The sequence below is a fragment of the Agelaius phoeniceus genome, chromosome 37 (genome assembly GCF_051311805.1).
Source record: "Agelaius phoeniceus isolate bAgePho1 chromosome 37, bAgePho1.hap1, whole genome shotgun sequence".
In the NCBI taxonomy this organism is placed as follows: Eukaryota; Metazoa; Chordata; class Aves; order Passeriformes; family Icteridae; genus Agelaius; species Agelaius phoeniceus.
This window is the reverse complement of record NC_135302.1, coordinates 858,408-884,636: the sequence shown is the minus strand read 5'-3', so window position 1 is coordinate 884,636 and position 26,229 is coordinate 858,408. Positions and strand designations below refer to the sequence as shown.

The 26,229-nt window shown below is 50.6% G+C and overlaps 2 protein-coding genes, 1 long non-coding RNA gene and 1 other non-coding gene across 6 annotated transcripts; 1 reads left to right on the top strand and 3 right to left on the bottom strand.

Moving 5' to 3' along the window:
* Positions 1 to 471: 471 nt before the first annotated feature.
* LOC129134477 (uncharacterized) lies at positions 472 to 2,150 on the bottom strand. Its single transcript, XR_013179726.1, has 3 exons — positions 1,985 to 2,150; positions 775 to 867; positions 472 to 691 (listed from the first exon to the last, which is right to left on the bottom strand). It is a non-coding gene; the product is annotated as an uncharacterized LOC129134477 (transcript).
* A 6,585-nt stretch (positions 2,151 to 8,735) lies between these two features.
* On the top strand, positions 8,736 to 15,106 carry INO80E (INO80 complex subunit E). Of its 3 annotated transcripts, XM_077170987.1 has the most exons (9): positions 8,823 to 8,890; positions 9,923 to 9,993; positions 11,021 to 11,073; positions 11,169 to 11,245; positions 11,891 to 11,942; positions 12,041 to 12,157; positions 13,020 to 13,247; positions 13,384 to 13,402; positions 13,685 to 13,708. In XM_077170987.1, exons 3-8 carry the CDS (start codon positions 11,062 to 11,064, stop codon positions 13,393 to 13,395), a joined length of 498 nt encoding a protein of 165 aa, XP_077027102.1. In that variant the 5' UTR covers positions 8,823 to 8,890; positions 9,923 to 9,993; positions 11,021 to 11,061; the 3' UTR covers positions 13,396 to 13,402; positions 13,685 to 13,708. The 3 variants fall into 3 exon arrangements, with proteins under 3 accessions (XP_077027100.1, XP_077027102.1, XP_077027101.1); XM_077170986.1 differs by lacking the exons at positions 13,384 to 13,402; positions 13,685 to 13,708 and adding an exon at positions 13,948 to 15,106; XM_077170985.1 differs by lacking the exons at positions 13,384 to 13,402; positions 13,685 to 13,708 and having other exon boundaries at positions 8,736 to 8,890; positions 13,020 to 13,213.
* On the bottom strand, positions 13,606 to 14,008 carry LOC143691931 (uncharacterized). The gene is made up of 3 exons (XR_013179728.1): positions 13,877 to 14,008; positions 13,785 to 13,835; positions 13,606 to 13,639 (listed from the first exon to the last, which is right to left on the bottom strand). It is a non-coding gene; the product is annotated as an uncharacterized LOC143691931 (long non-coding RNA).
* Positions 15,107 to 16,979: 1,873 nt separating the features above from the next.
* MAZ (MYC associated zinc finger protein) lies at positions 16,980 to 25,197 on the bottom strand. Its single transcript, XM_077193228.1, has 6 exons — positions 25,079 to 25,197; positions 24,720 to 24,938; positions 20,947 to 21,660; positions 19,643 to 19,706; positions 18,186 to 18,351; positions 16,980 to 17,100 (listed from the first exon to the last, which is right to left on the bottom strand). The coding sequence occupies exons 1-6, from the start codon at positions 25,195 to 25,197 to the stop codon at positions 17,012 to 17,014; spliced, it is 1,371 nt and encodes a 456-aa protein (XP_077049343.1). The 3' UTR covers positions 16,980 to 17,011.
* Between the last annotated feature and the right edge of the window lie 1,032 nt (positions 25,198 to 26,229).

Here is a 26,229-nt window from a genome sequence, read left to right as displayed (position 1 = left end):
GTGAATTTTTTGGGTAATTTTTGGGTGATTTTTTGGGGATTTTTATGCCAATTTTGGGGTGATTTTTGACATTTTTATGTTTATTTTTGGGTGATTTTTATGTTGAATTTTGAGCCATTTTTGCTTTGATTTTTGGGTGATTTTTGGGGTGATTTTTGGGAATTTTTTTGTTATTTTTGGGATTTTTTTGGTGATTTTTAGGATTTTTACATTGATTCTTGACAGGGATTTTGAGGATTTTTAGTGATTTTTTGAGGCAATTTTTGGGCAATTTTGTGGGATTTTTGGGGGGGATTTTTATGCCAATTTTTGGGTGGTTTTTTCATTGATTTTTGGCATTTTAATGGTGATTTTTTGGGGTGATTTTTGGGTGATTTTGAGGATTTTTATGTTGATTTTTGGGCAACTTCTGAGATCACTTTATGGACCTTTCCAGCGATTTTTGGGGCGATTTTCGACCTTCACCACCAATTTTTACAACAACATTTTAAATTTCCATCCTCATTTTTACAGCACAAATCCCAAACCCGTAAAAACCCCAAAACCCCAAGAATTCCCCCCAAAAAGTCCAAATCCTTCACTCGCTGTCGGAGCTGACGACGCCGCGGAGCCGCGACCAATCCGGGGGGGGGACGGGCGATTTCGGGGGCGATTTTGGGGCATTTTCGGGGTTTTCTCCGCCGGGATCTCGCTGGGGATGGAAATGAAGAGGTTAAAAATTGAGAATTTGGGAAAATTTGGGTAAATTTGGGTTTTTTTTGGGGGGTTTTTTACCAGGTAAAATGTTGGAGGCGTCGAGGGCGGCGAGTTCGGCTTTTTCCTCGCGGCGCCGGCCCAGGCGGCGGCACCGGGCCAGGGAGGGGGCGCCTGGAAAAGGCCAAAATCCACCCAAAATTGGGCCCAAATCCCCAAATTCCAGCAAGTTCCAAGAATTTCCTTAAAATTCCCCGAAATCCCCCCAAAATTCCATCCCCAAAATCTGAAAATTCCACGGAAATTCCCCTTAAAATCCCCAATTCTCCCCTCTGATTTTCCCCCTCAAAACGGCAAATTCCACCCAAAATCCGCCTCAAAATCCCACAATTCCATCAAAATCTAAAAATTCCCAAAAAATCCCAGCAAAATCCCCAAATTCCACTGAAATCCCCTCAAAATCCTGAAATTCCACTCAAAATCACCCTCAAAATCCTGAAATTCCACCCAAAATTCAACCCTAAATCCCAAAATGGACCCAAAATCTCAAATTCCACCAAAATCCCAAAATTTCACCCAAAATTGCACCAAACTCTTCTCAAAATCCCAAAATTCCATCCAAAATCCCAGAAATCTCCCCAAAATTCTTAAAATTTCCCCCAAATCCCACTAAAATTCCAATTTTTCACAATTTTTCCTAAAATTTTCCCCAAAATCCCCCCAAAATTCCAAAATTTCCCCAATTTTCCCCATAATTTCCCCCAAAATTCCCAATTTTCCCCAAAATTCTGTGAATTTTCCCCCAAAATTCCAAATTTTCCTAAAATTCCCCCTAAAATTCCAAATTTTGCCCAATTTTCCCCAAAATTTCCCAAAATTCCCAATTTCCCCCAAAATTATGCAAAATTTCCCCCAAAATTCCAAATTTTCCCCAAAATTCGCCCCAAAATTCCAAATTTTCCCCAAATCCCCCATAATTTCCCCAAAAATTCCAAATTTTTCCCAATTATCCCCAAAATTTCCCCCAAAATTCCAATTTTTTCCCCAAACCCCCCAAAATTTCCCCCAAAAATCCCCAAATCCCCTCACGTACCATCGAGTCCCGCCCCGCGCCGGGCCCATCCCAGCCCCAAAACCCCCTCAAAAACCCCCCAAACCCCTTTAAATCCACCCCAAACCCCCCAAAATCCCACAAAAACAGCACAAAAATCCCCAAAAATCCCAAATTTCCCCCCAAATTTCCCGGATTTCCCCCCAAAATTCCCGGATTTCCCGCAGATCTCGCGGTTACCGCGCAGGCCCAGGTCTCGCAGGGCTCCCCTGAGCGCCTCCAGGACCTCGCGGCGGCTGCGGCACTTCCGGAAGAGGCGTTTGTAGTTGGGGCGCCCCCCGGCGGCGCGGAGGTAGCGCTTCAAGCGCGCCACTTCCGGTGGGTCCTGGGGGCGGGGCTTAGCGTCAGATGGGCGGGGCTTGGTTAAACCACGCCCCCCTCCGAGGGAATTGGCGGGAAACGAGGGAAAATGAGGGAATTTTGAGGGAATTTTGAGGCGATTTGAGCGGGAATTGAGGGGGGCAAGGGTGGGGAAGGGTTTGTGGGGAAATTGGAGGAAATTCAGGGAGTTGGTTTGGATTTTAGCAAATTTATGCAAAATTTCATCAAAATTTAAATGAAATTATCAGGAATTTTATTTTTATTTTATTTTAATATTTATTAATTAATTAGAATTCCATAAAAACCCGCCCAAATGTCTCCCCTTAGAATCCCCCAAAATCCACCCCCAAAAAATCACCAAATTTTCCCCAAATCCCCATAAAAATTTTACCCAAATAGTTTAAAAAATCCGCACAGAATAGTCCAAAATTTTCCCCAAATCCCCATAAAAATTCGACCAAAATCTCCCCCCAAAAAATCCCCAATTTTTCCCCAAATCCCCATAAAAATTCTACTGAAATCTCCCAAAAAATTCTCAAAATTTTCCCCAAATCCCCACAAAAATTCGACCAAAATCTCCCCAAAAAATCCCCAAATTTGTCCCAAATACCCATAAAAATTTTACCAAATAGTCCAAAAAATCCCCACGAAATAGTCCAAAATTTTCCCCAAATCCCCACAAAACTTCCAATAAAATCTCCCCAAAATTCCCCAAATTTGTCCCAAATCCCCACAAAAATTCCAACAAGATCTCCCAAAAAAGTCCTCAAATTTTCCCCAAATCCTCACAAAAATTCGACCAAAATCTCCCCCAAAAAATCCCAAATTTGTCCCAAATCCCCACAAAAATTGCAACAAAATCTCACCAAAAAATCCCCAAATTTGTCCCAAATACCCATAAAAATTTTACCAAAATAGTCCAAAAAATCCCCACAAAATAGTCCAAAATTTTCCCCAAATCCCCATAAAAATTCGACCAAAATCTCCCCCCCAAAAATCCCCAATTTTTCCCCAAATCCCCACAAAAATTCGACCAAAATTTCCCCCAAAAAAATCTCCAAATTTGTCCCAAATCCCCACAAAAATTCGACCAAAATTTCCCCCAAAAATCCCAAATTTGTCCCAAATCCCCACAAAAATTCTATCAAAATCTCCCCCAAAAAATCGCAAAATTTTCCCCAAATCCTCATTAAAATTCGACCAAAATCTCCCCCCAAAAATCCCAAAATTTGTCCCAAATCCCCATAAAAATTCAACCAAAATCTCCCAAAAAAATCCCCAAATTTTCCCTAAAATCCCCACAAAAATTCGACCAAAATCTCCCCAAAATTCCCCAAATTTTCCCCAAATCCCCATAAAAATTCTACCGAAATCTCCCCAAAAAATCCCCAAATTTGTCCCAAATCCCCACAAAAATTCAACCAAAATCTCCCCCCAAATTTTTCCCAAAAACCCCAAAATTCCCCCCCAAAAATTCCCCCCAAAACTTCCAAATTTTTCCAAAATTCCCCCAAAAAATCCAAATTTCCCCCAAATCTTCCCCAAATAATCCCAAAATTTCCCCCCAAATTCCCAATTTTTCCCTCAAAATCCCCCCAATCCCCCAAATTCCCAACAACCCCAAAAATCCCAAATTTTTCCCCCAAAAAACTCCAAAATTTTCCCAAAATCCCCCCAAAAACCCCAAACATTTCCCCAAAAAATCCCAAAATTCCCCCAAAATTTTCCCCAAAATTCCCAATTTTTCTCCAATTTTCCCCTTAAAATTCCCAAAATTTCCCAATTTTCCAAGATTCCCCCCAAAATCTAAAAATTTCCAAAAAATTCCCAAATTTTCCCCCAAAATTTCCAATTTTCCCCCCAAAATTTCCAATTTTTCTCCCCAATTTTTCCCCAAAAAATTAAAAAAAATTTCCCAAATTTCCCCCAATTTTCCCCCAAAATTTCCAAATTTTCTCCCAAAATTTCCAAATTTTCCCGCAATTTTTCCCCCAAAAATTTTAAAAATCCCAAATTTTCCCCCAATTTTCCCCCAAAATTTCCAAATTTTTCCCCAATTTTTTCCCCAATTTTTCCCCAAAAAATTTTAAAAATTCCAAATTTTCCCCCAATTTTCCCCAATTTTTTCCCCAATTTTCCCTAAAAAATTTTTTAAAAAATTCCCAAATTTTCCCCCAATTTTCCCCCAAAATTTCCAAATTTTCCCCCAATTTTTCTCCCCAATTTTCCCCAAAAAATTAAAAAAATTCCAAATTTTCCCCCAATTTTCCCCAATTTTTTCCCCAATTTTCCCTAAAAAATTTTTTAAAAAATTCCCAAATTTTCCCGCAATTTTCCCCAAAATTTCCAAATTTTCCCCCAATTTTTCTCCCGAATTTTCCCCAAAAAAATTTTAAAAATTCCAAATTTTCCCCCAAAAATTCCAAATTTTCCCCCAATTTTTCCCCCCAAAAATTCCAAATTTTCCCCCAATTTTCCCCCCAATTTTCCCCAAAAAATTTTTTAAAAATTCCAAATTTTCCCACCAAAAAAAAACCCCAAAATCCCCCAAAATCCTCCTCCTCCTTGTCCTTCCTCCTCCTCCTCTTCCTCTTCTCCTCCTCTTCCTCCTTTTTTTCCCCTTTTTTCCTTTTTCCGCCCATTTCGCCAACGGCAAATCCTCGGAATCCGAGCCGGAGGAATTTTCCGGAATTTTTGGGGATTTTTTGGGAATTTTTGAGGCTTTTTTGGGATTTTCTTCCTCCTCCTCTTCATCCTCCTCTTCCTCGCTCTCAAATTTGGATTTTTTGGCCGCGTTTTTTGCCGATTTTTGGGGTTTTTTCCCCATTTTTCCTGGTTTTTTCCCATTTTTTCTTTCGTTTTTTCCATCTGAATCTTCCTCTTCTTCCTCCTCTTCCTCCTCCTCTTCCTCCTCATCTTCATCCTCCTCTTCCTCGCTCTCAATTTTGGATTTTTTGGCCCCTTTTTTTATAATTTTTGGGGGTTTTTTCCCATTTTTTCCCAGTTTTTTCCCATTTTTCCCATCCGAATCTTCCTCCTCTTCCTCCTCTTCCTCCTCATCTTCATCCTCCTCTTCCTCACTCTCAATTTTGGATTTTTTGGCCTCGTTTTTTGCCGTTTTCTGCGTTTTTTTCACAATTTTCCCCAATTTTTTCCCATTTTTTCCAGGTTTTCTCTCATCTTCCTCCTCTGAATCTTCCTCTTCATCTTCCTCTTCCTCCTCATCTTCATCCTCCTCTTCCTCCTCTTCCTCACTCTCCATTTTCCCCCTTTTTGGCCTCGTTTTTTGCAGTTTTTGGGGTTTTTTTCCCATTTTTTCCCTTTTTTCCTCTATTTTTCCCACCTGGATCTTCCTCTTCCTCATCTTCCTCCTCCTCTTCCTCTCCTCTTCCTCACTCTCCATTTTCCCCTTTTTGGCCCCATTTTTTCCCACTTTTTGGGGTTTTTTTACAATTTTTCCCGATTTTCCCCCATTTTTTCCCGTTTTTCTCCCATTTTCCCAGTCTGAATCTTCCTCTTCCTCCTCATCTTCCTCCTCCTCTTCCTCCTCCTCTTCCTCACTCTCCATTTTCCCTTTTTTGGCCCCGTTTTTTGTCATTTTTTGGGTTTTTCCCCCAGTTTTTCCTCTTTTTTTCCCTGTTTTTCTCCCATTTTTCCAATCTGAATCTTCCTCCTCTTCCTCCTCCTCCTCCTCATCTTCATCCTCCTCTTCCTCACTCTCCATTTTCCCCTTTTTGGCCTCGTTTTTTGCAGTTTTTGGGGTTTTTTCCCATTTTTTCCCTTTTTTCCTCTATTTTTCCCACCTGGATCTTCCTCTTCCTCATCTTCCTCCTCCTCTTCCTCCTCCTCTTCCTCACTCTCCATTTTCCCCTTTTTGGCCCCATTTTTTCCCACTTTTTGGGGTTTTTTCACCATTTTTCCCGATTTTCCCCTATTTTTTCCCGTTTTTCTCCCATTTTCCCGGTCTGAATCTTCCTCTTCTTCCTCCTCTTCCTCCTCATCTTCCTCCTCCTCTTCCTCACTCTCCATTTTCCTTTTTTTAGCCCCGTTTTTTGTCATTTTTTAGATTTTCCCCAATTTTTCCTCTTTTTTTCCCTGTTTTTCTCCCATTTTTCCAATCTGAATCTTCCTCCTCTTCCTCCTCCTCCTCCTCATCTTCCTCTTCCTCCTCTTCCTCACTCTCCATTTTCCCCTTTTTGGCCTCATTTTTTGCCGTTTTTTGCTGTTTTTTCACATTTTTTCCTGTTTTTTTCCTATTTTTCCCACCTGGATCTTCCTCCTCATCTTCCTCTTCCTCCTCATCTTCCTCCTCCTCTTCCTCACTCTCAATTTTCCTCCTTTTCCCCCAATTTTTCCCCTCCTTTTCCCCCTCTTTTTTCCCAGGTTTTCCTAATTTTTCCCCAATTTTTCCCTTTTTCACCCCAATTTCCTCCCCTCCTCTTCCTCATCTTCCTCCTCATCTTCCTCTTCCTCGCTCTCAATTTTCCTCCTCTTTGTCCCAATTTTTTCCTCTTTTCTCCCAATTTTCCCCATTTTTTCCTCATTTCTCCCAATTTTTCCCTTTTTCGCCCCATTTTTCTTCCTCTTCTCTTCTGCCTCCTCATCTTCCTCCTCCTCCTCATCTTCCTCCTCCTCCTCTTCCTCACTCTCAATTTTCTTTCTTTTTGTCCCAATTTTCCCCATTTTTTCCTCATTTTTCCCGGGTTTTTTTGAGTTTTCCTCATTTTTTCCCCTTTTCACCCCAATTTTCTTCCTCTCCTCTTCTTCCTCTTCTTCCTCCTCCTCCTCTTCCTCCTCCTCTTCCTCACTTTCAATTTTCTTTCTTTTTCTCCCAAAATTCCCCATTTTTCCCTCATTTTCCCCTGATTTTTCCCCAGTTTTTCCTTTTTTCACCCCAATTTTCTTCCTCTGCTCCTCCTCTTCCTCTTCTTCACCTTCGTCCTCATCTTCCTCTTCCTCACTCTCAATTTTCCCCTTTTTAACCCCATTTTTCCCAGATTTTCCCCCAATTTTTCCTTTTTTCACCCCAATTTTCTTCCCCTCCTCTTCCTCCTCCTCCTCCTCATCTTCATCCTCATCTTCCTCTTCCTCACTCTCAATTTTCCTCCTTTTTTCTCTTTTTTGCCCCATTTTGTCCTCCCTTTTTCCCGAATTTTCGATTTTTCCTCATTTTTTCCTTTCTTCACCCCAATTTTCTTCCTCTCCTCTTCCTCATCTTCATCCTCTTCCTCGCTCTCAATTTTCCTCCTTTTTGCGTCATTTTTACCCAATTTTTCCTCATTTTCCCCCTTTTTCGCCCCATTTTTCTTCCTCTCCTCTTCCTCTTCCTCGCTCTCCATTTTCCCCTTTTTTGCCCCATTTTTCCCAGATTTTTCTGCAATTTTTCCCTTTTTCACCCCAGTTTTCTTCCTCTCCTCTTCCTCCTCCTCTTCCTCCTCCTCCTCTTCCTCCTCCTCTTCCTCACTCTCAATTTTCCCCTTTTTTGCCCCATTTTTCCCTGATTTTTCCTCATTTTCGCCCTTTTTCTCCCCAGTTTCCCCTTCCTCTTCCTTACTCTCAATTTTCCTCATTTCCTCCAAATTTTCCCCATTTTCCCCCCAAATTTTCTCCTCCTCTTCCTCCTCACTCCCAATTTCCCCTTTTCCCCTACATTTTCCCCAATTTTTTCCAATTTTTCCCCATTTTCCTTCCTCTCCTCTTCCTCCATTTTCCTCATTTTCACCCCATTTTCCTCCATTTTTTCACCATTTTCCCCCTTTTTTCACCCCAATTTCCCCCTCCTCTTCCTCCTCACTCCCATTTTTCCCGCCATTTTCCTCATTTTTCCCGCCTTTTCCGCCATTTTCCCGCCCTTCCATCTCTCCGCCGGGGGCGCCACGCACAAGGCGTGGTCCCCGCTGGCCACGCCCCCTTCCACCTCCGCGCATGCGCTGTAGGCCTCGCCAAAACCCGGCGCCCTGCGGGAGGGAAAAAAGGGCGTGGTCAAGCAGGGCGTGGTCGCCTTGGGGGCGTGGCCAGCTCAGGGCGTGGCCCCGGGGGGTTCCCGCTGCCTCCCCACCCCCTCCCGGTACCGTTCGCAGCCGCTCGGCGCCGCCGCCGCCGCATTTTTGAGCCCTCAGGGCGGCAGCCAATGAGGATTGAGATAAAAGACAGCGGGGCGGGGATTAAAGAGCGGGACCAATTAGAAGGAGGCGCTATAAACCCGGAAGTCAAATCAACTAAAAGCGGCGAGGGAAAGGCCGGATGTAAATGAGCGATAGGGGTTGGAGCCAATCGGAAGAGGAGCTGTGTAGCGCTGGCCAATAGGAGTGGGAGGAAGGCGGAACAACGTGGGGTATTGAGCGGCAGCTCCTTGAGCCAATCAGAAGGCAGCTTGGGGACATAGCAGCCAATAAGAAGCGGCTAGAGGTGGGACAAAGTCGCTGAGCCAATAGCGGTAAAGCCGCTGCGGGAACACGCTGAGAAATGATTGACAGGAGCGCGGTTTAATGAGATTTTAGCGTTTTAAACGCCCAACCAATCAGCAACACGCGCAGGCGGGACTTAACCCACCCACCCAATCACGCTCGGAGAAGAACCCGGAAGCGGCAGGCGGGATTTCCGTCTCCTCAACCAATCAGACAGCGGCGCGGGAAGCTGGCAACCAATGAGGAGCGAGGGAAAGGGCGGGGCTTGTCCGCCATGAACGGAGCGAGCGAGGGCGATGTCGGCGGCTACAAACGGCGCTGCCGGGCCCTGAAACGGCGCCTGAAGCTGCTGCTCTACGTGAGGGGCGGGACCCGACGTGAAGGGCGTGGCCTAAAAGGGCGGGATATGAAAGGGGCGGGGCTTAAGCGTGAGGGGAGCCCGGGGGTCCGGGGGGGGTGAGGGGAGGATGGGGAAATTTCAGGGAAAAATTAAAAGTTTGAGGGGGAAAATTGAAAACTTGGGCGTGAAATTGAAAATATGGGGGAAAATATAGGGGAAAGTTGGGTTATTGGGGGATATGGGGGGAAAATTGGGGTTTTTGAGGGAGAAAAAGGAAATGGGGGGGGGGAATGGGAGTTTTTAAGTAGAAAATTTGAATTTTTGAGGGAAAGTGAATGTTGGGTGGGAAGTGTTCGATTAAGGGAAAAAGCTGAATGTTTGGGAGGGGGAAGCCAAATTTCAGGGGAAAAAAAAGAATTTGGGGGGTTTAAATCCCCAAATTTTAGACGGGAGAGAAGGTGAAATTTAAGGATAAAAAAGCCAAAATTGGGGGGAAAAAGCTGAATTTTAGGGGGAAAATAGGCTAAAATTTTGGGAGGAAAAAGTTCCAAATTTTAGGGACAAAAAGCAGAAGTTTTAGGGGGAAGAAGCTGAATTTTAGAAGGGAAAAAAATTTCAAATTTTGGGGGAAAAAAGCCAAATTTTGGAAGAAAAGACGTGAAATTTTGGGGGGAAAATCACCCAGATTTTAGGAGGAAAAAAGCTGTATTTGGGCAAAAACAAAAGCCAAATTTTGGGGGGGGGGAAAGGTGAATTTGGAGGGGTAAAAACCCAAATTTGGATGGGATAAAAAGCCAAATTTTGGAGTGGAAGAGCTGAATTTTGCAGGGAAAAAAGGTGAAATTTTAGGGGGAAAAAGATAATTTTTAGAGGGGTAAAGAAGCCAAATTTTGGGGTGAGAAAGGTAAATTTCAGGGGGAAAAAGGTGAATTTTGGGGGAAAACCCCAGGATTTTGGGGGTGGGGTTTTGAGGGTTGTTCTCCCATCCCCCCCACTGTGGGTGGGCGTGGTTGAATTGGCCCCGCCCACCCCTTTGGCTCCGCCCCCCAGGAGCAGGAATGTTTCCAGGAGGAGCTGAGGAGGGCCCAGCGCAAACTGCTGAAAGTCTCACGGGATAAAAGGTACCAAAATCCACCAAATTCACCCCAAAAATCCCATTTGCATTTTTTATTCTTAAATTTTATTTTTATTTTTGGCTTTTTTTCCCCAAATTCCCTTTTTTTCTTTTTAATTTTTGGCTTTTTTCCCCAAAATTCCCTTTTTTTTGTTTTCTGTTTTTATTTTTGGGTTTACTTTTTTTCCTCCCAAAACCTCCCAATTTTTAGTTGATATTTTTATTTCAGTCCCAAAATTCTTATTTTTTAAATTTTACTTTTAATTTTAAATTCTTTTCCTCACCTTTTCTTTTATAAAAAAAATTTACATTTTCTCTTCCCCCTGAAATTCCCCATTTTTAATTTTTATTTTCTCCCCCAAAATTCCCATACTTTTTATTTAACGTTTTAATTTTAATTTTTATTTTCATTTTCTTTTTTTTCTTTTGATTTATTTATATACCAAATTCCCCAATTTTTTATTTTTGTTTTTGTGTGCTAGTTTTAGTTTTAGTTTTCCCTCAAATTTCCCAATTTTTTATTTTTATTTTTGTGTTTAGTTTTAGTTTTAGTTTTCCCACATTTTTCCCAATTTTTTATTTTTATTGTTATTTTCATTATAATTTTCCTTTTTTTTTATTTTTCCTTCCTATTTCCCATTTTTTAAAATTTTTATTTTTATTTTCCTTTTCATTTACATTTTCTTTTTTATCTTTTATATTTTACTTTTATTTTCCCTTCAAATTTCCCACCTGCTTACTTTTTGCTTTTATTTCATTTTCATTTTTATTTTTTATTCCTTTCTTCAAATTTCCCAATTTTTTCTTTTTATTTTCTTTTTATTTTAAAGATTTTCCTTTAATTTTTTATTTAAATTTCCCAATTTTTTCTTTTTATTTTCGTATTTTTTTTTAAAGATTTTCCTTTAATTTTTTATTTAAATTTCCCAATTTTTTCTTTTTATTTTCTTTTTCTTTAAAGATTTTTTTTTCTTTAAAGATTTTCCTTTTATTTTTAATTTAAATTTCCCAATTTTTTCTCATTTCCCCCCCAGTTTCCTCCTGGACCGGCTCCTCCAGTACGAAAACGTCGACGATGATTCCTCAGGTACCTTGGAGGGGAGGGGCGGGGTCAAAGGTCAATCCTAGGCGTGGCCCCGCCCCCTTCCCCACCCCTCTGATTGGCTCCTCCCCCTTGCCCAGACTCGGAGGCGACGGCGTCGTCCGACAACAGCGACGGGGATGGCGCCAAGGGGGGCGGAGCCAACGCCCGCCAAGAGGTCAGGAAGGGGTTAAAGGGGGCCAAGATGGCTGCCGGGAGGTGGGTGTGGCTTTAAGATGGCGGCTGATGTGGGCGTGGCTTCAAAATGGCCGCCAAAGGGTTGGGTGGGGTTTCAAAATCGCGGATCTGGAAGTGGGTGTGGGTTCAAGATGGCTGCCGGGAGTGGGCGTGGCTTCAATGTAGTCACTTTTTTGAGGGAAGTGGGGAATCCAAGATGGCCGCCACTTGGAAGTGGGCGTGGCCACAGCCATAACTGGGTGGAGCAGTTGTATGTGTAGGATTCAAGATGGCTGCCATCATGGAGGTCAAAATCCAAGATGGCCGCCATCATGGAGATCACAATCCAAGATGGCCGCCATCATGGAGGTCAAAATCCAAGATGGCCACCCCAAAGGGGTCAAAATCCAAGATGGCTGCCATCATGGGGATCAGAATCCAAGATGGCCGCCATCATGGGAGGTCAAAATGCAAGATGGCCGCCATCATGGGGATCAGAATCCAAGATGGCCGCCATCATGGAGGTCAAAATCCAAGATGGCCACCCCAAAGGGTCAAAATCCAAGATGGCCGCCATCATGGGGGTCAAAATCCAAGATGGCCACCCCAAAGTGGGCGTGGCCAACGCTTTCCCCTCCCCCCACAGGCGCCGCTCGCCCTCCCCTCCCCCCTCGACCTTTGGCCCCTCCCCCTACATGGTGAGTGCCCCTCCCCCACCCCAAACCCCACCCCCTTTTTAAAGCCCGCCCCCTTTTTGCAAAGTGGGCGTGGCCTAACTTTTGCTTCTCCCCCCAAGATGGCGTCGCCGCCCTACAGCCCCTTCCCGGCGCAGTTCCCGCCCCTCCCCCCGCAGGGCGGGGCCAGGCCACGCCCCTCCCCCGCCCGGCGCAGCAAAGGGACCCGGAAAGGGCAGGTAAAAGGGGGCGGGGCAAAAAGGGGCAGGGGTCATTGCAGGAATAGCAAAGGGGGCGGGGCTAAAGGTGGGAGGAATCATTGGGGGAATTGCAAAGGGGGCGGGGCTAAGGGGGGAGGAGTCATTGTGGGAATAGCAAGGGGGCGGGGCTAAAAGAGGCAGGGCTAAAAGGGGAGGAGTCTTTTGGGTATTTGCAAAGGGGGCGGGGCTAAAGGTGGGAGGAATCATTGTGGGAATAGCAAAGGGGGCGGGGGCTAAAAGGGGCAGGGCTAAAGGGGGAGGGGTCATTGGGGGATAGCAAAGGGGGCGGAGCTAAAGAGGGAGAAGTAATTGGGGAATGGCAAAGGGGTGGAGCTAAGGGGGGAGGAATCATTGGGGGAAATGCAAAGGGGGCGGGGCTAAAGGTGGGAGGGGGTCATTGGGAAATAGCAAAGGGGTGGGGATAAAGGTGGGAGGGGTCATTGTGGGAATAAAAAAGGGGGCGGGGCTAAATGTGGGAGGGGTCATTGTGGTATAATAAAGGGGGCGGGGCTAAATGTGGGAGGGGTCATTGGGGAATTGCAAAGGGGGTGGGGCTAAAGGGGGGGGGGTCACTGAAAAGGAGGAGGGGCCAATAAAACAGGGAGGGGCCAAAGAAGGGGAAGTGGGGAGGGGTCACTGAAAGGGGGAGGGGCCAATAAAAGGGGAGGAGCCAAATAAGGGGGAAAGGGGGAGGGGTCACTGATAGGGGGAGGGGTCATCCAGGGTTCATTTGGGGGCGTGGCCACTGGGGGTCACACAGGGGTCACGCAGGGGTCAGGGGTCACTCATTGGTCACTCCTCACTGACCCCTCCCCCCCTCTCTCTGTCCCCTCCCCCCCAGGCTCCCCCTGCCCCTCCCCCTCTCCCCTTCGGCACGGGCGGGGCAGGGGCGGGGCTGTCCGGGGGGCGTGGCCCCGGCTCGCCCCTCCCCCCAACCGCGCTGGCCCCGCCCCCGGCCCCGCCCCCCGTGCCGGCCACGCTCCCACGGCGGCTCCTGAGCGACCCCGGGGAGGGCGAGGGGGAGGGGAGCGATGACCCCTTGGACGGGGACGACGAGCTGGTCATCGACCTGCCGAGTGACCACGGAGTGACCACTGAGTGACCCACTGAGTGACCACTGAGTGACCACTGAGTGACCATCAACCTGCCCAAGTGACCATCGACCTGCCTGAGTGACCATCGACCTCCCTGAGCTGGTCATCGACCTGCCCGAGTGACCACTGAGTGACCACTGAGTGAACCACTGACCATGGAGTGACCATCGACCTCCCTGAGTGACCACCGAGTGACCACTGACCCCTCTGAGTGACCATCGAGTGACCATCAATCTCCCTGAGTGACCATCGACCTCCCTGAGCTGGTCATCGACCTCCCTGAGTGACCAATGAGTGACCACTGACCCCTCTGAGTGGACCATTGACCCCTCTGAGTGACCATCGACCTCCCTGAGTGACCATCGACCTCCCCTGAGCTGGTCATCGACCTGCCCCAGTGACCACGGAGTGACCACTGAGTGACCATCGACCTCCCTGAGTGACCATCGAGTGACCACTGAGTGACCACTGACCATGGAGTTGACCATCGACCTCCTGGAGTGACCATCGACCTCCCTGAGTGACCACCGAGTGACCACTGACCCCTCTGAGTGACCATCGACCTGCCCGAGTGACATGGAGTGACCACAGAGTGACCATCAACCACCTGAGTGACCACCGAGTGACCATCGACCTCCCTGAGTGACCATCGACATCCCAGAGCTGGTCATCGACCTGCCCGAGTGACCATGGAGTGACCACTGAGTGACCACTGACCATGGAGTGACCAGAGAGTGACCATTGACCTCCCTGAGTGACCAGAGTGACCATGGAGTGACCACTGAGTGACCACTGAGTGACCATCAACCCCTCTGAGTGACCACCAAGTGACCACTGACCATGGAGTGACCATCAACTGACCTGAGCTGATTGACCTCCTGAAGTGACCAAATGACCACTGAGTGACCACTGAGTGACCACTGGTCATCGACATCATGGAGTGACCATGGAGTGACCACTGAGTGACCACTGACCATGGAGTGACCATCGAGTGACCACCGAGTGACCACTGAGTGACCATTGGTCATCAATACCTTGGAGTGACCATGGAGTGACCATTGGCCATTGAGTGACCATTGGCCATTGACATCATGGAGTGACCACCAAGTGTCCACTGACCATGGAGTGACCATTGAGTGACCATTGGTCATCGACATCATGGAGTGACCATTGAGTGACCACTGAGTGACCACTGACCACTGAGTGACCACCGAGTGACCATTGGTCATCAACATCATGGAGTGAGCACCGAGTGACCATTGGTCATCGACATCATGCAGTGACCATTGAGTGACCACTGAGTGACCACCGAGTGACCATTGACCATGGAGTGACTACTGAGTGACCATTGGTCATTGATACCATGGAGTGACCACCAAGTGACCATGGAGTGACCACCGAGTGACCATTGGCCATTGAGTGACCATTGAGTGACCATTGGTCATCGATACCATGGAGTGACCATGCAGTGACCACTGACCATGGAGTGACCACCGAGTGACCATTGGCCATTGAGTGACCATTGGTCATCGATACCATGGAGTGACCACTGACCATGGAGTGACCATTGGCCATTGAGTGACCACTGAGTGACCATTGGTCATCGATACCTTGGAGTGACCATGGAGTGGCCATTGACCATTGAGCGACCATTGAGTGACCATTGAGTGACCATTGGTCATCGACATCATGGAGTGACCACCAAGTGTCCACTGACCATGGAGTGACCATCGAGTGACCACTGAGTGACCATTGGTCATCGATACCATGGAGTGACCATTGGCCATTGGCCATTGAGTGACCACTGAGTGACCACTGACCATGGAGTGACCACTGACCACTGAGTGACCATTGGTCATCGGTACCATGGAGTGACCATGGAGTGACCACTGACCACTGAGTGACCACTGAGTGACCATTGGTCATCAACATCATGGAGTGACCATGGAGTGACCATTGGCCATTGAGTGACCACTGAGTGACCACCGAGTGACCACAGCCAGGGGCAGCAACACCAAAAGATTTTGGGGAGGAAATTTGGAAATTTGGGGAGGAAAAACCCAAAAAAAACCAACAAAAAAATTGAGGAAAAAAATCCAAAATTTGGAAAAAATTCGGACAAAATTCAAGAGGGAAAAATTCCAAAATTTAAAAAAAAGAAGAGAAAAAAAAAAAGAAAGTTTTGGGAAAATTTGAATTTTTGGGAGGAGAAAAATGGATTTTAGAAGGAAAAAATGGAATTTTTTTGGAGGGGGAAATGGAATTTTGGGAGGGAAAAAAAGGAAATTTGGGAAAAAATCCAAAATTTTTGGGGAAAAAAAATTTAAAAATTTTTGGGAAGAAATCCCAAATTCCTGGAGAGAAAAAATCCAAATTTTTGGGAAAAAAATCCCAAATTCTTGGAGAAAAAAATCTAAATTTCTGGAAAAAAATCAAAATTTTTGGAGGAAAAAAATCCAAATTTTTTGGGAAAAAAATTCAAAATTCTTGGAGGAAAAAAAATCTAAATTTTTTTTTTTTTGAAAATGGAATTTTGGAAGGAAAAAATAAAATATTGGGGGGAAAATGGAATTTTGGGAAAAATCCTAATTTCCTTTTGGGAAAAAATGGAATTTGGAGGGGGGGGAATCAGATTTTAAAGGAAAGAATGGATTTTAGGCAGGAAATAAAAAAGATTTGTGGAAAATTTAAAGGTTTTGTGGAAATTGTTGTGATTTTGGGGAATTAAAATGGTTTGGGAGTTTAAAAATGTGAATTTTGGGAAAAATTTTCAATTTTGGGGTAAAAATTTTGAATTTTTTTGAGAAAAGTTTTGAATTTGGGGTAAAAATTCCCAAATTGAAGGCAAAAAAATTAATTTTAGAAGAAAAAAAATTAATTTTGGGCCAAATTTCTCAATTTTGTGTAAAAATACTCAAAAAATTCAAATTTTGGGCCAAAATTCACAATTTTGAGGCAAAACATCTCAATTTGGGGTCAGAACTTCCAAAATTGGCACCAAAAAAAATTCAATTCTGGGTAAAAAATTAAATTTTGCATCAAAAGTGTCAATTCTGGGCAAAAATGAAAATTTGGGTCAAAGTGTCCAAATTTTGGTGAAAATTTTCAATTTTGGGTCCAAAAGTCTCAATTTTATAAAAATTTCTTTATTTTTGTGCTAAAATTCCAAATTTTGGGGGAAAAAATCTGAATTTTCGGTCCAAAATTTCAATTTTGGGTCCAAAAATTAAAATTTTGGGTGAAAAATTCTGAATTTTGAGTCAAAACCTTTCATTTTGGCATCAAAATTTTAAATTTTGGGTCCAAAAAATCCCAGTTTTGGGTCAAAATTCCCAAATTTTGGAAGGCCAAAAAATTTCTCAGTTTCTGGTCCAAAATGTGAATTTTGGGTGAAAATTTCTGAATTTTGGGTCCAAATCGTCCAATTTGACGCCAAAAATTTGAATTTTGGGCCCCAAAATTCCCAATTTTGGACCAAATCCCACCTGGGCGTGGCCGTGACGTCATCACCGCTTAGCCCCGCCCCCTCCCTCCCCATCCAATCCCAGCCTCCCCTTTTAAAAGTGGGCGGAGCCTTTGTGGTTTTTTTCACCCGATTTTTTATTGGTCGGCCCCAGCCCGGCCCCTCCCCCTCCCCCCGTTTGGGGCGGGGCTTGGAGGGGGGAAATGGGCGGAGCTTGAGGGGTGGGGGAGGGGGTTTTTGGGTGGGGGGTGGGGTTTGGTTTGGCCCCTCCCCCCCTCACCAGCCCTGGCTGCCCCCGGGGGTCCCGTCCAGGGGTGGGGGAGGGGCGGGGGCGGGGCTTGGGCTGGGGGCGGGGCAACCGGAACCTGTGGGGGAGGGGAAAAAAGAGAAACAAAAAAAAAAGGGGGAGGGGTCAAGGGATGCCCCTCCCTTTCTTTTAGCCCCTCCCCTTCTCTTTTAGCCCCTCCCCTTTCTTTAAATTCCTCCCCCACCCTTTCAGCCCCTTCTTTCTTTTGGCTCCTCCCCCTCTTTTAAAGCCCCTCCCCCCTCCCTTTAGGCCCCTCCCATTTGGCCACTCCCATTCTTTTAGCCCCTCCCCTTCTCTTCTAGCCCCACCCCTTTCTCTTAGCCCCACCCCTTTCTTTTAGCCATGCCCCCTTTTAGCCCCACCCCTTTCTTTTAGCCCCTCCCCTTCTCTCTTAGTCCCTCCCCTTTCTTTTAGCCCCTCCCCCTCTTTTTTTGCCACCCCCACCCCCCAAATTCCCAGGGCCCCTCCCCCACCATGACCCCAAACACTCAGGCCCCTCCCCCACTGACCACGCCCACTGACCACACCCATTTAAGCCCCTCCCACACACACCCCCATGCACTTTAGCGACCCCCAATGGCCACAAACGCTTTGTGTCCCCACTGACCACACCCAGTGACCCCTGACCCCTCCTGAGTGACCACTGACCACACCCACTGACCACTGACCCCTCCCTGAGTGACCACTGACCACACCACTGACCACTGACCACACCCACTGACCACTGACCACACCCACTGACCACTGACCCCTCCCAGAGTGACCACTGACCCTTCCATGAGTGACCACTGACCCCTCCTCCCACTGACCCCTGATCCCTCCCTGACTGACCACTGACAACACCCACTTAAGCCACACCCCCTTGAGGGTCTCTCTACCGCCCCCCAGTGGCCACAAAGCCTTTCCACCCCTTCCCCTTCCCCCACTTTCCTCTCCCACTGACCACACCCACTGACCACACCCACTGCCCTGCTGACCCCCCTGACCCCTGCCCCACCTCTGGGCGTGGCCTGTGCGCGGGGGGCGGGGCCGTGCACGCGCAGGTGGTCGCTGACGTAGGCGGCCAAACCCCTCCATGAGTGACCACTGACCACCCCCACTGACCACACCCACTGCCCCCTGACTCCCCACCCCCTTCCCCACCTCTGGGCGTGGCCTGCGCGCGGGGGGCGGGGCCGTGCACGCGCAGGTGGTCGCTGACGTAGGCGGCGCTCAGCAGCTTCCCGCAGACGTGGCACGGCACCTTGTCCTCGTGGCGCACGGCGTGAGCCCGCAGCCGGTCCCGCGTGGCGAACGCCGCCTCGCACGTCTGCGGGGACCAGGGGGTCACTCCAGGGGTCAAGGGGGTCAGTCAGGGGTCAGTCAGGGGTCAAGGGGTCAGTCAGGTAGTCAAGGGGTCAGGCGAGGGGTCGAGGGGTCACTCGGGTGGACAAGGGGTCAGTCAGGGGTTGTTTGAGTGGTCAAGGGGTCATTGGAGTGGTCAAGTGGTCACTCAGGGGTGGTTTGGGGGGTCAAGGGGTCACTCAGATGGTCATTTGAGTGGTCAAAGGGTCATTCAGGTGGTCAAGGGGTCACTCAGGGGTGGTTTGGGTGGTCAAGGGGGCAGTCAGAGGTCATTGGAGTGGTCAAAGGGTCACTCAGGTGGTCAAGGGGTCAGTCAAGGGTGGTTTGGGCGGTCAAAGGGGTCAGGGGTCATCTGAGTGGTCAAGGGGTCAGTCACGGTTGTTTGAGTGGTCAAGGGGTCATTGGAGTGGTCAAGGGGTCACTCGGGTGGTTTGGGCAGTCAAAGGGGTCACTCAGGGGTGGTTTGAGTGGTCAAAGGGGTCACTCAGGCGGTCAAGGGGTCAGTCAGGGGTCATTGGGTGGTCAAGGGGTCAGTCAGGGGTGGTTTGAGTGGTCGAGGGGTCACTGATGGTCATTTGGATGGTTGAGGGGTCACTCAGGGGTCGTTTGAGTGGTCAAGGGGTCATTGGAGTGGTCAAGGGGTCACTAAGGTGGTCAAGGGGTCATTGGAGTGGTCAAGGGGTCACTCAGGGGTAGTTTGGGCGGTCAAGGGGTCATTCTGGGGTGTTTGGATCAGTCAAGTGGTCAAGGGGTCAGTCAGGGGTCATTGGAGTGGTCAGGGGTCATTGGAGTGTCGAGGGGTCACTCAGGTGGTCAAGGGGTCACTCAGGGGTCATTCGAGTGGTTGAGGGGTCACTCAGGTGGTCAAAGGGTCAGTCAGGTGGTCAAGGGGTCACTCAGGGGTGGTTTGGGCGGTCAAAGGGTCATTCTGGGGTGTTTGGGGTCAGTCGAGTGGTCAAGGGGTCGGTCAGGTGGTCAAGGGGTCAGTCAGGGGTCATTGGAGTGGTCAAGGGGTCAGTCAGGGGTGGTTTGGGTGGTCAAGGGGTCACTCAGGGATTGTTTGGGGTCACTCAGGTTGTCAAGGGGTCAGTTGGTGGGTGTGGTCAGTGGGCGTGGTCAGCAGTCAGTGGGTGTGGTCAGACAATGGGTGTGGTCAGTCAGTGGGTGTGGTCAGTGGGCGTGGTCAGCAGTCAGTGGGTGTGGTCAGTTGGTGGGTGTGGTCAGTCGGTGGGTGTGGTCAGTGGGCGTGGCCTCACCTGGCACTTGAATGGCCGCTCGGTGGAGTGAACCTGCCGGACGTGGCTGTTGAGGTGGTCCGGCTGCGGAGTGACCAGAGGTGACCAATGGTGACCACCAGTGACCAGCAGTGACCAATGGTGACCAACGGTGACCAATGGTGACCATCAGTAACCACCAGTGACCAGCAGTGACCAATGGTGACCAACGGTGACCAATGGTGGCCATCGGTGACCACCAGTGACCAATGGTGACCATCAGTGACCACCAGTGACCAATGGTGACCAACGGTGACCAATGGTGACCAATGGTGACCAATGGTGACCAACGGTGATCAATGGTGACCATCAGTGACCAATGGTGGCCATCGGTGACCATCAGTGCCCATCAGTGACCAATGGTGGCCACCAGTGACCAATGGTGACCAATGGTGACCATCGGTGACCACTGGTGATCATCAGTGACCATCATTGACCAACAGTGACCACCGGTGGCCAATGGTGACCATCATTGACCAACGGTGACCAACGGTGACCACCAGTGACCAATGGTGGCCACCAGTGACCAATGGTGACCAATGGTGACCATTGGTGTGGCCAGTCAACTGACCAGTGCCACCAGTGACCAGGACGATGTCCCGAAGCCCCACCAGTCCCACCATGACCCCAATGGCCCCAATGGCCACCGTGACCCATGGATGACCCCAAACCCCACCATGACCACGACCCTCCATGACACAATGGCCACAGTGACCCAACCATGACCCCAAACCCCACCATGACCCAACGACCACCATGACCCACCATGACCCCAAACCCCACCACGACCCAATGACGACCCCAAACCCCACCATGACCAATGACCACCATGACCCCAAACCCCACCATGTCCCCAACACCCACCACACCCCAAGAATGATGACCTCAAACCCCACCATGACCCCGCAACCCAACAATGACCCAATGACCACCATGACCCAACCATGACCCCAAACCCCACCATGACCCAATGACGTCCAGGACCCAACGATGACCCCAAACCCCACTATGCCCATACCCCACCATGACCCCAACCCAACAATGATGACCCCAACACCCACCATGACCCAACAACCCAACAATGACCCAACAATGACCCCAAACCCCACCATGACCCAACAATGATGACCCCAAACCCCACCACGACCACAACCCAATGATGACCCCAAACCCCACCATGACCCCATGACCACCATGACCCAACCATGACCCAATGACCACCACACCCCAACAATGACCCCCAACCCCCCCACGACCCCGACCCTGCCGCCGCCGCCGCGCCGCACCTGGAGAAGCTCTTCCCGCAGTGCCCGCAGGCGTAGGGCTTGTGCACGTGGCCCTGGTGGGAGCGGACGTGCGAGGCCATCCTGTCCTTGCGCTTGAAGCGCTGCTGGCACACGGGGCACTGGAAGGGCCTCTCGTCCGTGTGCGACAGCCGGTGCCGTTTCAGGTGGTACACGTCCCGGAACGCCTTCCCGCACGTGTCGCACGCGTGGCTCTTCCTCGCTGCCGTCGCCGTTGCCGCCGTCCTCTTCGTCGCCGCGGCGGCGGCCATGTTGGCGCTGTCACCTCCCGCCCCTTCCTCGTCTTCCGCGGCCTGAGGGGCGTCCAGGAGGTCCTGGGGGAGGGGCAGGAGGGTGGGGGAGGGGCGGGGGGCGCGCTTGGCGGCGCCGGGGACGCCGTGGGTGGCCTGGTGGCGCCGCAGGTTGTAGCCGTTCTTGAACTCCTTGGCGCACAGGCCGCACACGTAGGGGGCGCCCTTGCCCTTCCGGGATGAGGGAGGCGGGGTCGGCGATGACGTCACCGGTGACGTCATGGCCGGGGAGGTGATGGCGGCGGTGTCGGGTTTGAGGGGGGAGGGGTCGATGGTGGGAGGGGGGGGAGGGGGAGGGGGGGGGAGGAGGGGGAGGGTCCGGGGTGGGGGGGGGGAGGGGGGGAGGGGCAGGAGATCGACGGGGAGGGGGGGAGGGGGAGGGGGGAGGGGGAGGGGCGGCGGCGGCCTGGGGAGAGAGAGCAGAACAAAAAACCGGATTGGAGCGGCAGGAACCGGATTGGAGCGGCAGGAACCGGATTGGAACGGCAGGAACCGGATTGGAGGGGGGCTCCGGCCGGTCTGAACCGGTTTATACTGGTCCAAAGCGGTCGGAACCGGTTCAGACCGCTCGGAACCGGTCGGAACCGGTTCAAACCGGTCGGAACCGGTCGGAACCGGTCGGAACCGGTCGGAACCGGTTCAAACCGGTCGGAACCGGTCGGAACCGGTCGGAACCGGTTCGAACCGGTCGGAACCGGTTCAAACCGGTCGGAACCGGTCGGAACCGGTCGGAACCGGTTCAAACCGGTCGGAACCGGTTCAAACCGGTCGGAACCGGTCGGAACCGGTCGGAACCGGTCGGAACCGGTTCAAACCGGTCGGAACCGGTCGGAACCGGTTGGAACCGGTCGGAACCGGTTCAAACCGGTCGGAACCGGTCGGAACCGGTCGGAACCGGTCGGAACCGGTTCAAACCGGTCGGAACCGGTCGGAACCGGTCGGAACCGGTCGGAACCGGTTCCGAGCGGTTCCGACCGGTTCCGAGCGGTTTGAACCGGTTCCGACCGGTTCCGACCGGTTTGAACCGGTTCCGACCGGTTCCGACCGGTTCCGACCGGTTCCGACCGGTTTGAACCGGTTCCGACCGGTTTGAACCGGTTCCAACCGGTTCCGACCGGTTCCGACCGGTTTGAACCGGTTCCGACCGGTTCCGACCGGTTCCGACCTGTTCCGAGCAGTAACGGAGCAGTAACACCAGTACAGACCAGTATAAACCAGTAATGGGAGCCACAGCAGCGTCCCCATCCCTCCCAGTGCTCCCAGTGCTCCCAGTACAGAGCGACACTGGTTTCCCCATCCCTCCCAGTGCTCCCAGTAACACCAGTGCCTGCTCCCAGTTACACCAGTGCTCCCAGTACAGAGCAACACCGGTGTCCCCATCACCCCCAGTGCTCCCAGTGCTCCCAGTGCCACCAGTAACAGCTCCCAGTTACACCAGTGCTCCCAGTACAAAGTGACACTGGTATTCCCATCACTCCCAGTGCTCCCAGTGCTCCCAGTAGAGCGACACCAGTGTCCCCATCACCCCCAGTGCTCCCAGTAACACCAGTAACAGCTCCCAGTTACAGCAGTGCTCCCAGTGCTCCCAGTGCCAGCTCCCAGTGCTCCCAGTACAGAGTGACACCGCTGTCCCCATCACCCCCAGTGTTCCCAGTGCTCCCAGTAACAGCTCCCAGTGCTCCCAGTACCACCAGTACAGAGCAACACCAGTGTCCCCATCACCCCCATCACGCCCAGTTCTCCCAGTGCTCCCAGTATGGAGCAACAAAAGTGTCCCCATCATCCCAGTGCTCCCAGTGCCAACCCAAGTGTCCCCAGTGCCACCAGTGCTACCAGTGCCAGCTCCCAGTGCTCCCAGTAACAGGTCCCAGTGCTCCCAGTGCCACCAGTAAGAGCGACACCGCTGTCCCCATCACGCTCAGTGCTCCCAGTGCTCCCAGTGCCACCAGTGTCACACCAGTGCTCCCAGTACAGAGCAACACTGGTGTCATCACCCCCAGTGCTCCCAGTAACAGCTCCCAGTGCTCCCAGTACAGAGCGACACCGCTGTCCCCATCACCCCAGTGCTCCCAATGCTCCCAGTGCTCCCAGTAACAGCTCCCAGTGCCACCAGTGCCACCAGTACAAACCCACACCGCTGTCCCCATCCCTCCCAGTGCTCCCAGTGCCACCAGTAACAGCTCCCAGTGCTCCCAGTACCAGCACCCTCAACCCTCCCAGTGCTCCCAGTTTAGAGTGACACCGCTGTCCCCATCACGCCCAGTGCTCCCAATAACAGCTCCCAGTGCTCCCAGTTCCACCAGTACAAACCCACACCGGTGTCCCCATCCCTCCCAGTGCTCCCAGTAACAGCTCCCAGTGGTCCCAGTATGGAGCGACAAAAGTGTCCCCATCCCTCCCAGTGCTCCCAGTGCCACCAGTAACACCAGTACCAGCACCCTCATCCCTCCCAGTGCTCCCAGTACCGGCACCCTCAACCCTCCCAGTGCTCCCAGTATGGAGCGACACCGCTGTCCCCATCACCCCCAGTAACACCAGTAACAGCTCCCAGTGCTCCCAGTACGAACCCACACCAGTGTCCCCATCATCCCCATCACTCCCAGTTACAGCTCCCAGTGCTCCCAGTACCACCAGTAACAGCTCCAAGTGCCACCAGTGCCACCAGTACAGAGTGACACCACTGTCTCCATCACGCCCAGTGCTTCCAGTAACAGCTCCCAGTGCTCCCAGTATGGAGCGACAAAAGTGTCCCCATCACCCCCAGTGGTCCCAGTTCTCCCAGTAACACCAGTACCGGCATCCCCATCCCTCCCAGTGCTCCCAGTATGGAGCGACACCGGTGTCCCCATCACCCCCAGTGCTCCCAGTAACAGCTCCCAATGCTCCCAGTACAAACCCACACCAGTGTCCCCATCCCTCCCAGTGCTCCCAGTGCTCCCAGTACCACCAGTAACAGCTCCCAGTGCTCCCAGTACGAATCCACACCACTGTCCCCATCACGCCCAGTGCTCCCAGTGCTCCCAGTATGGAGCGACACCACTGTCCCCATCCCTCCCAGTGCTCCCAGTACCAGCATCCTCAACCCTCCCAGTGCTCCCAGTATGGAGCGACAAAAGTGTCCCCATCACCCCCAGTGCTCCCAGTATGGAGCGACACCGCTGTCCCCATCACCCCCAGTGCTCCCAGTGCTCCCAGCACCGCCACCCTCATCCCTCCCAGTGCTCCCAGTGCTCCCAGTCCAGCCCCACCCCGCTGTCCCCACCCCCCCCAGTGCCACCCCCACCCCTCCCAGTCCCTCCCAGTCCCTCCCAGTCCCCCCAGTCCGAGCCTCCCTCCCCCCCCATCCCCCCCCCCAAAACAGCCCCACCCCCCTCCCCCCCTCCCCCTCCGGCGCTCCCAGTCCGATCCCCCCCCCTCCCCCACCCACCCCTCCCCCCCCCCCAGCAGCGCCGCCCCTCCCCCCACCTGGAAGATGAAGCTGCTCCAGTTCGCGGGGTCCATCTCGCGACAGTCGCGACCGAATCGCGACCGAATCGCGGCCGGGGAGGAGGAGGAGGAGGAGGGGGAGGGGGTGGGGGTGGGGGAGGGGGAGGGGTGGGGGGATCGGGTGGGGGGAGGGGCGGGGGGCTCTGAGGGGGGGGGGGGAGGGAGAGCGGCGTGAGGGGAGAGGTGGGCGGGGCTTCGCTGAGGGAGGGGCGTGGTCACCAGCGAGGCGTTGATTGGACGCGGCGCGCCCGCGGAGGGCGATGATTGGGCGGGGCGATGTTAGCCACGCCCCCTTTCCCCCTCAGGTTTCCCGCCCTGCCGCCGCTCCCGCGCGCCACAAAATGGAGGCGGCCGCGCGCCCCCCGCGCCCCCTCAGGAAAGGAAGGCGCTGATTGGTCAGGACACGCCCACCAGGAGGGGGGAAACCAATCAGGAGGAAGCGCGGCCGAGGCGCCATGTTGGGAGAGCGTTGTCATGGCAACCGCGCTGATTGGTTGACCGGGGGAACAAAGCCCCGCCCCCTCATCAATAAAGCCACGCCCTGTTGATTAATTGGTTATTAATTAATTATTAAAAGAGAGCCCGCGGTGTTTTGGCCACGCCCTTCCCGTGGCTCCGCCCCTGTCACGCCAGGCCACGCCCACTGCCGGCGTTTTCCCGCCATTTTTCCTCCCCTCAGGAGCCGCCGCCATTTTGAGCCCCCCCGACCCCTCCCGCAACGGCGCCGAAATCGCTCGAAATTCACCCAAAAATTCAAGCAAAATTCACCAAAAATTCACCCAAATCCCAAAAATCTTCACCGGGATCCTTCAAAAAGGGTATTGATCCCAAAAATTCCCCCTTCGTGAGCCTAAAATTGGCTTTTCTACCCCCAAGCCCGCTTTTTTATACCCCTAAATCCACATTTTTACCTCAAAAATCCACTTTTTTATCCCAAAATCATCATTTTTTACCCCAAAATCCACATTTCCCCACGAGATCTGATTTTCTCCCCCTAAATCTTTTCTTTTTGTGCCTTAAATTCGCATTTTGTTCCCTCAAATCCCCCTTTTCTCCCAAAAAAATTCATTTTTTCCTCAAAAATTCAAATTTTTCCCCAAATCCGCCTTTTTCTCAAAAACAATCCCCTTTTTTTCTCCCAAAAATTCCCTTTTTCCTCCCAAAATCCCTCTAAAATCCACATTTTGACACCTAAAATCCATTTTTCCCCCCAAAATCCGCCTTTTTTTCCTCAAAAATTCAATTTTTTCCCCCAAAATCCATCCCCCCCAATAAAATCCCATTTTTCTCCATATTTTCACCATTTACCCCCAAAAAATCCTGATTTTCCCCCAAAAATCCCTCTAAAATCCACCTTTTTTTCCCCAAAAAAATTCCCATTTTTCACCCCAAATCCATCTTTTTTCTCCCCATTTTTTCTATAAAATTCAAACTTGAGAAAAAAATTGGGAATTTTGGGGGCAATATTTGGGATTTTGGAGGTTTTAAT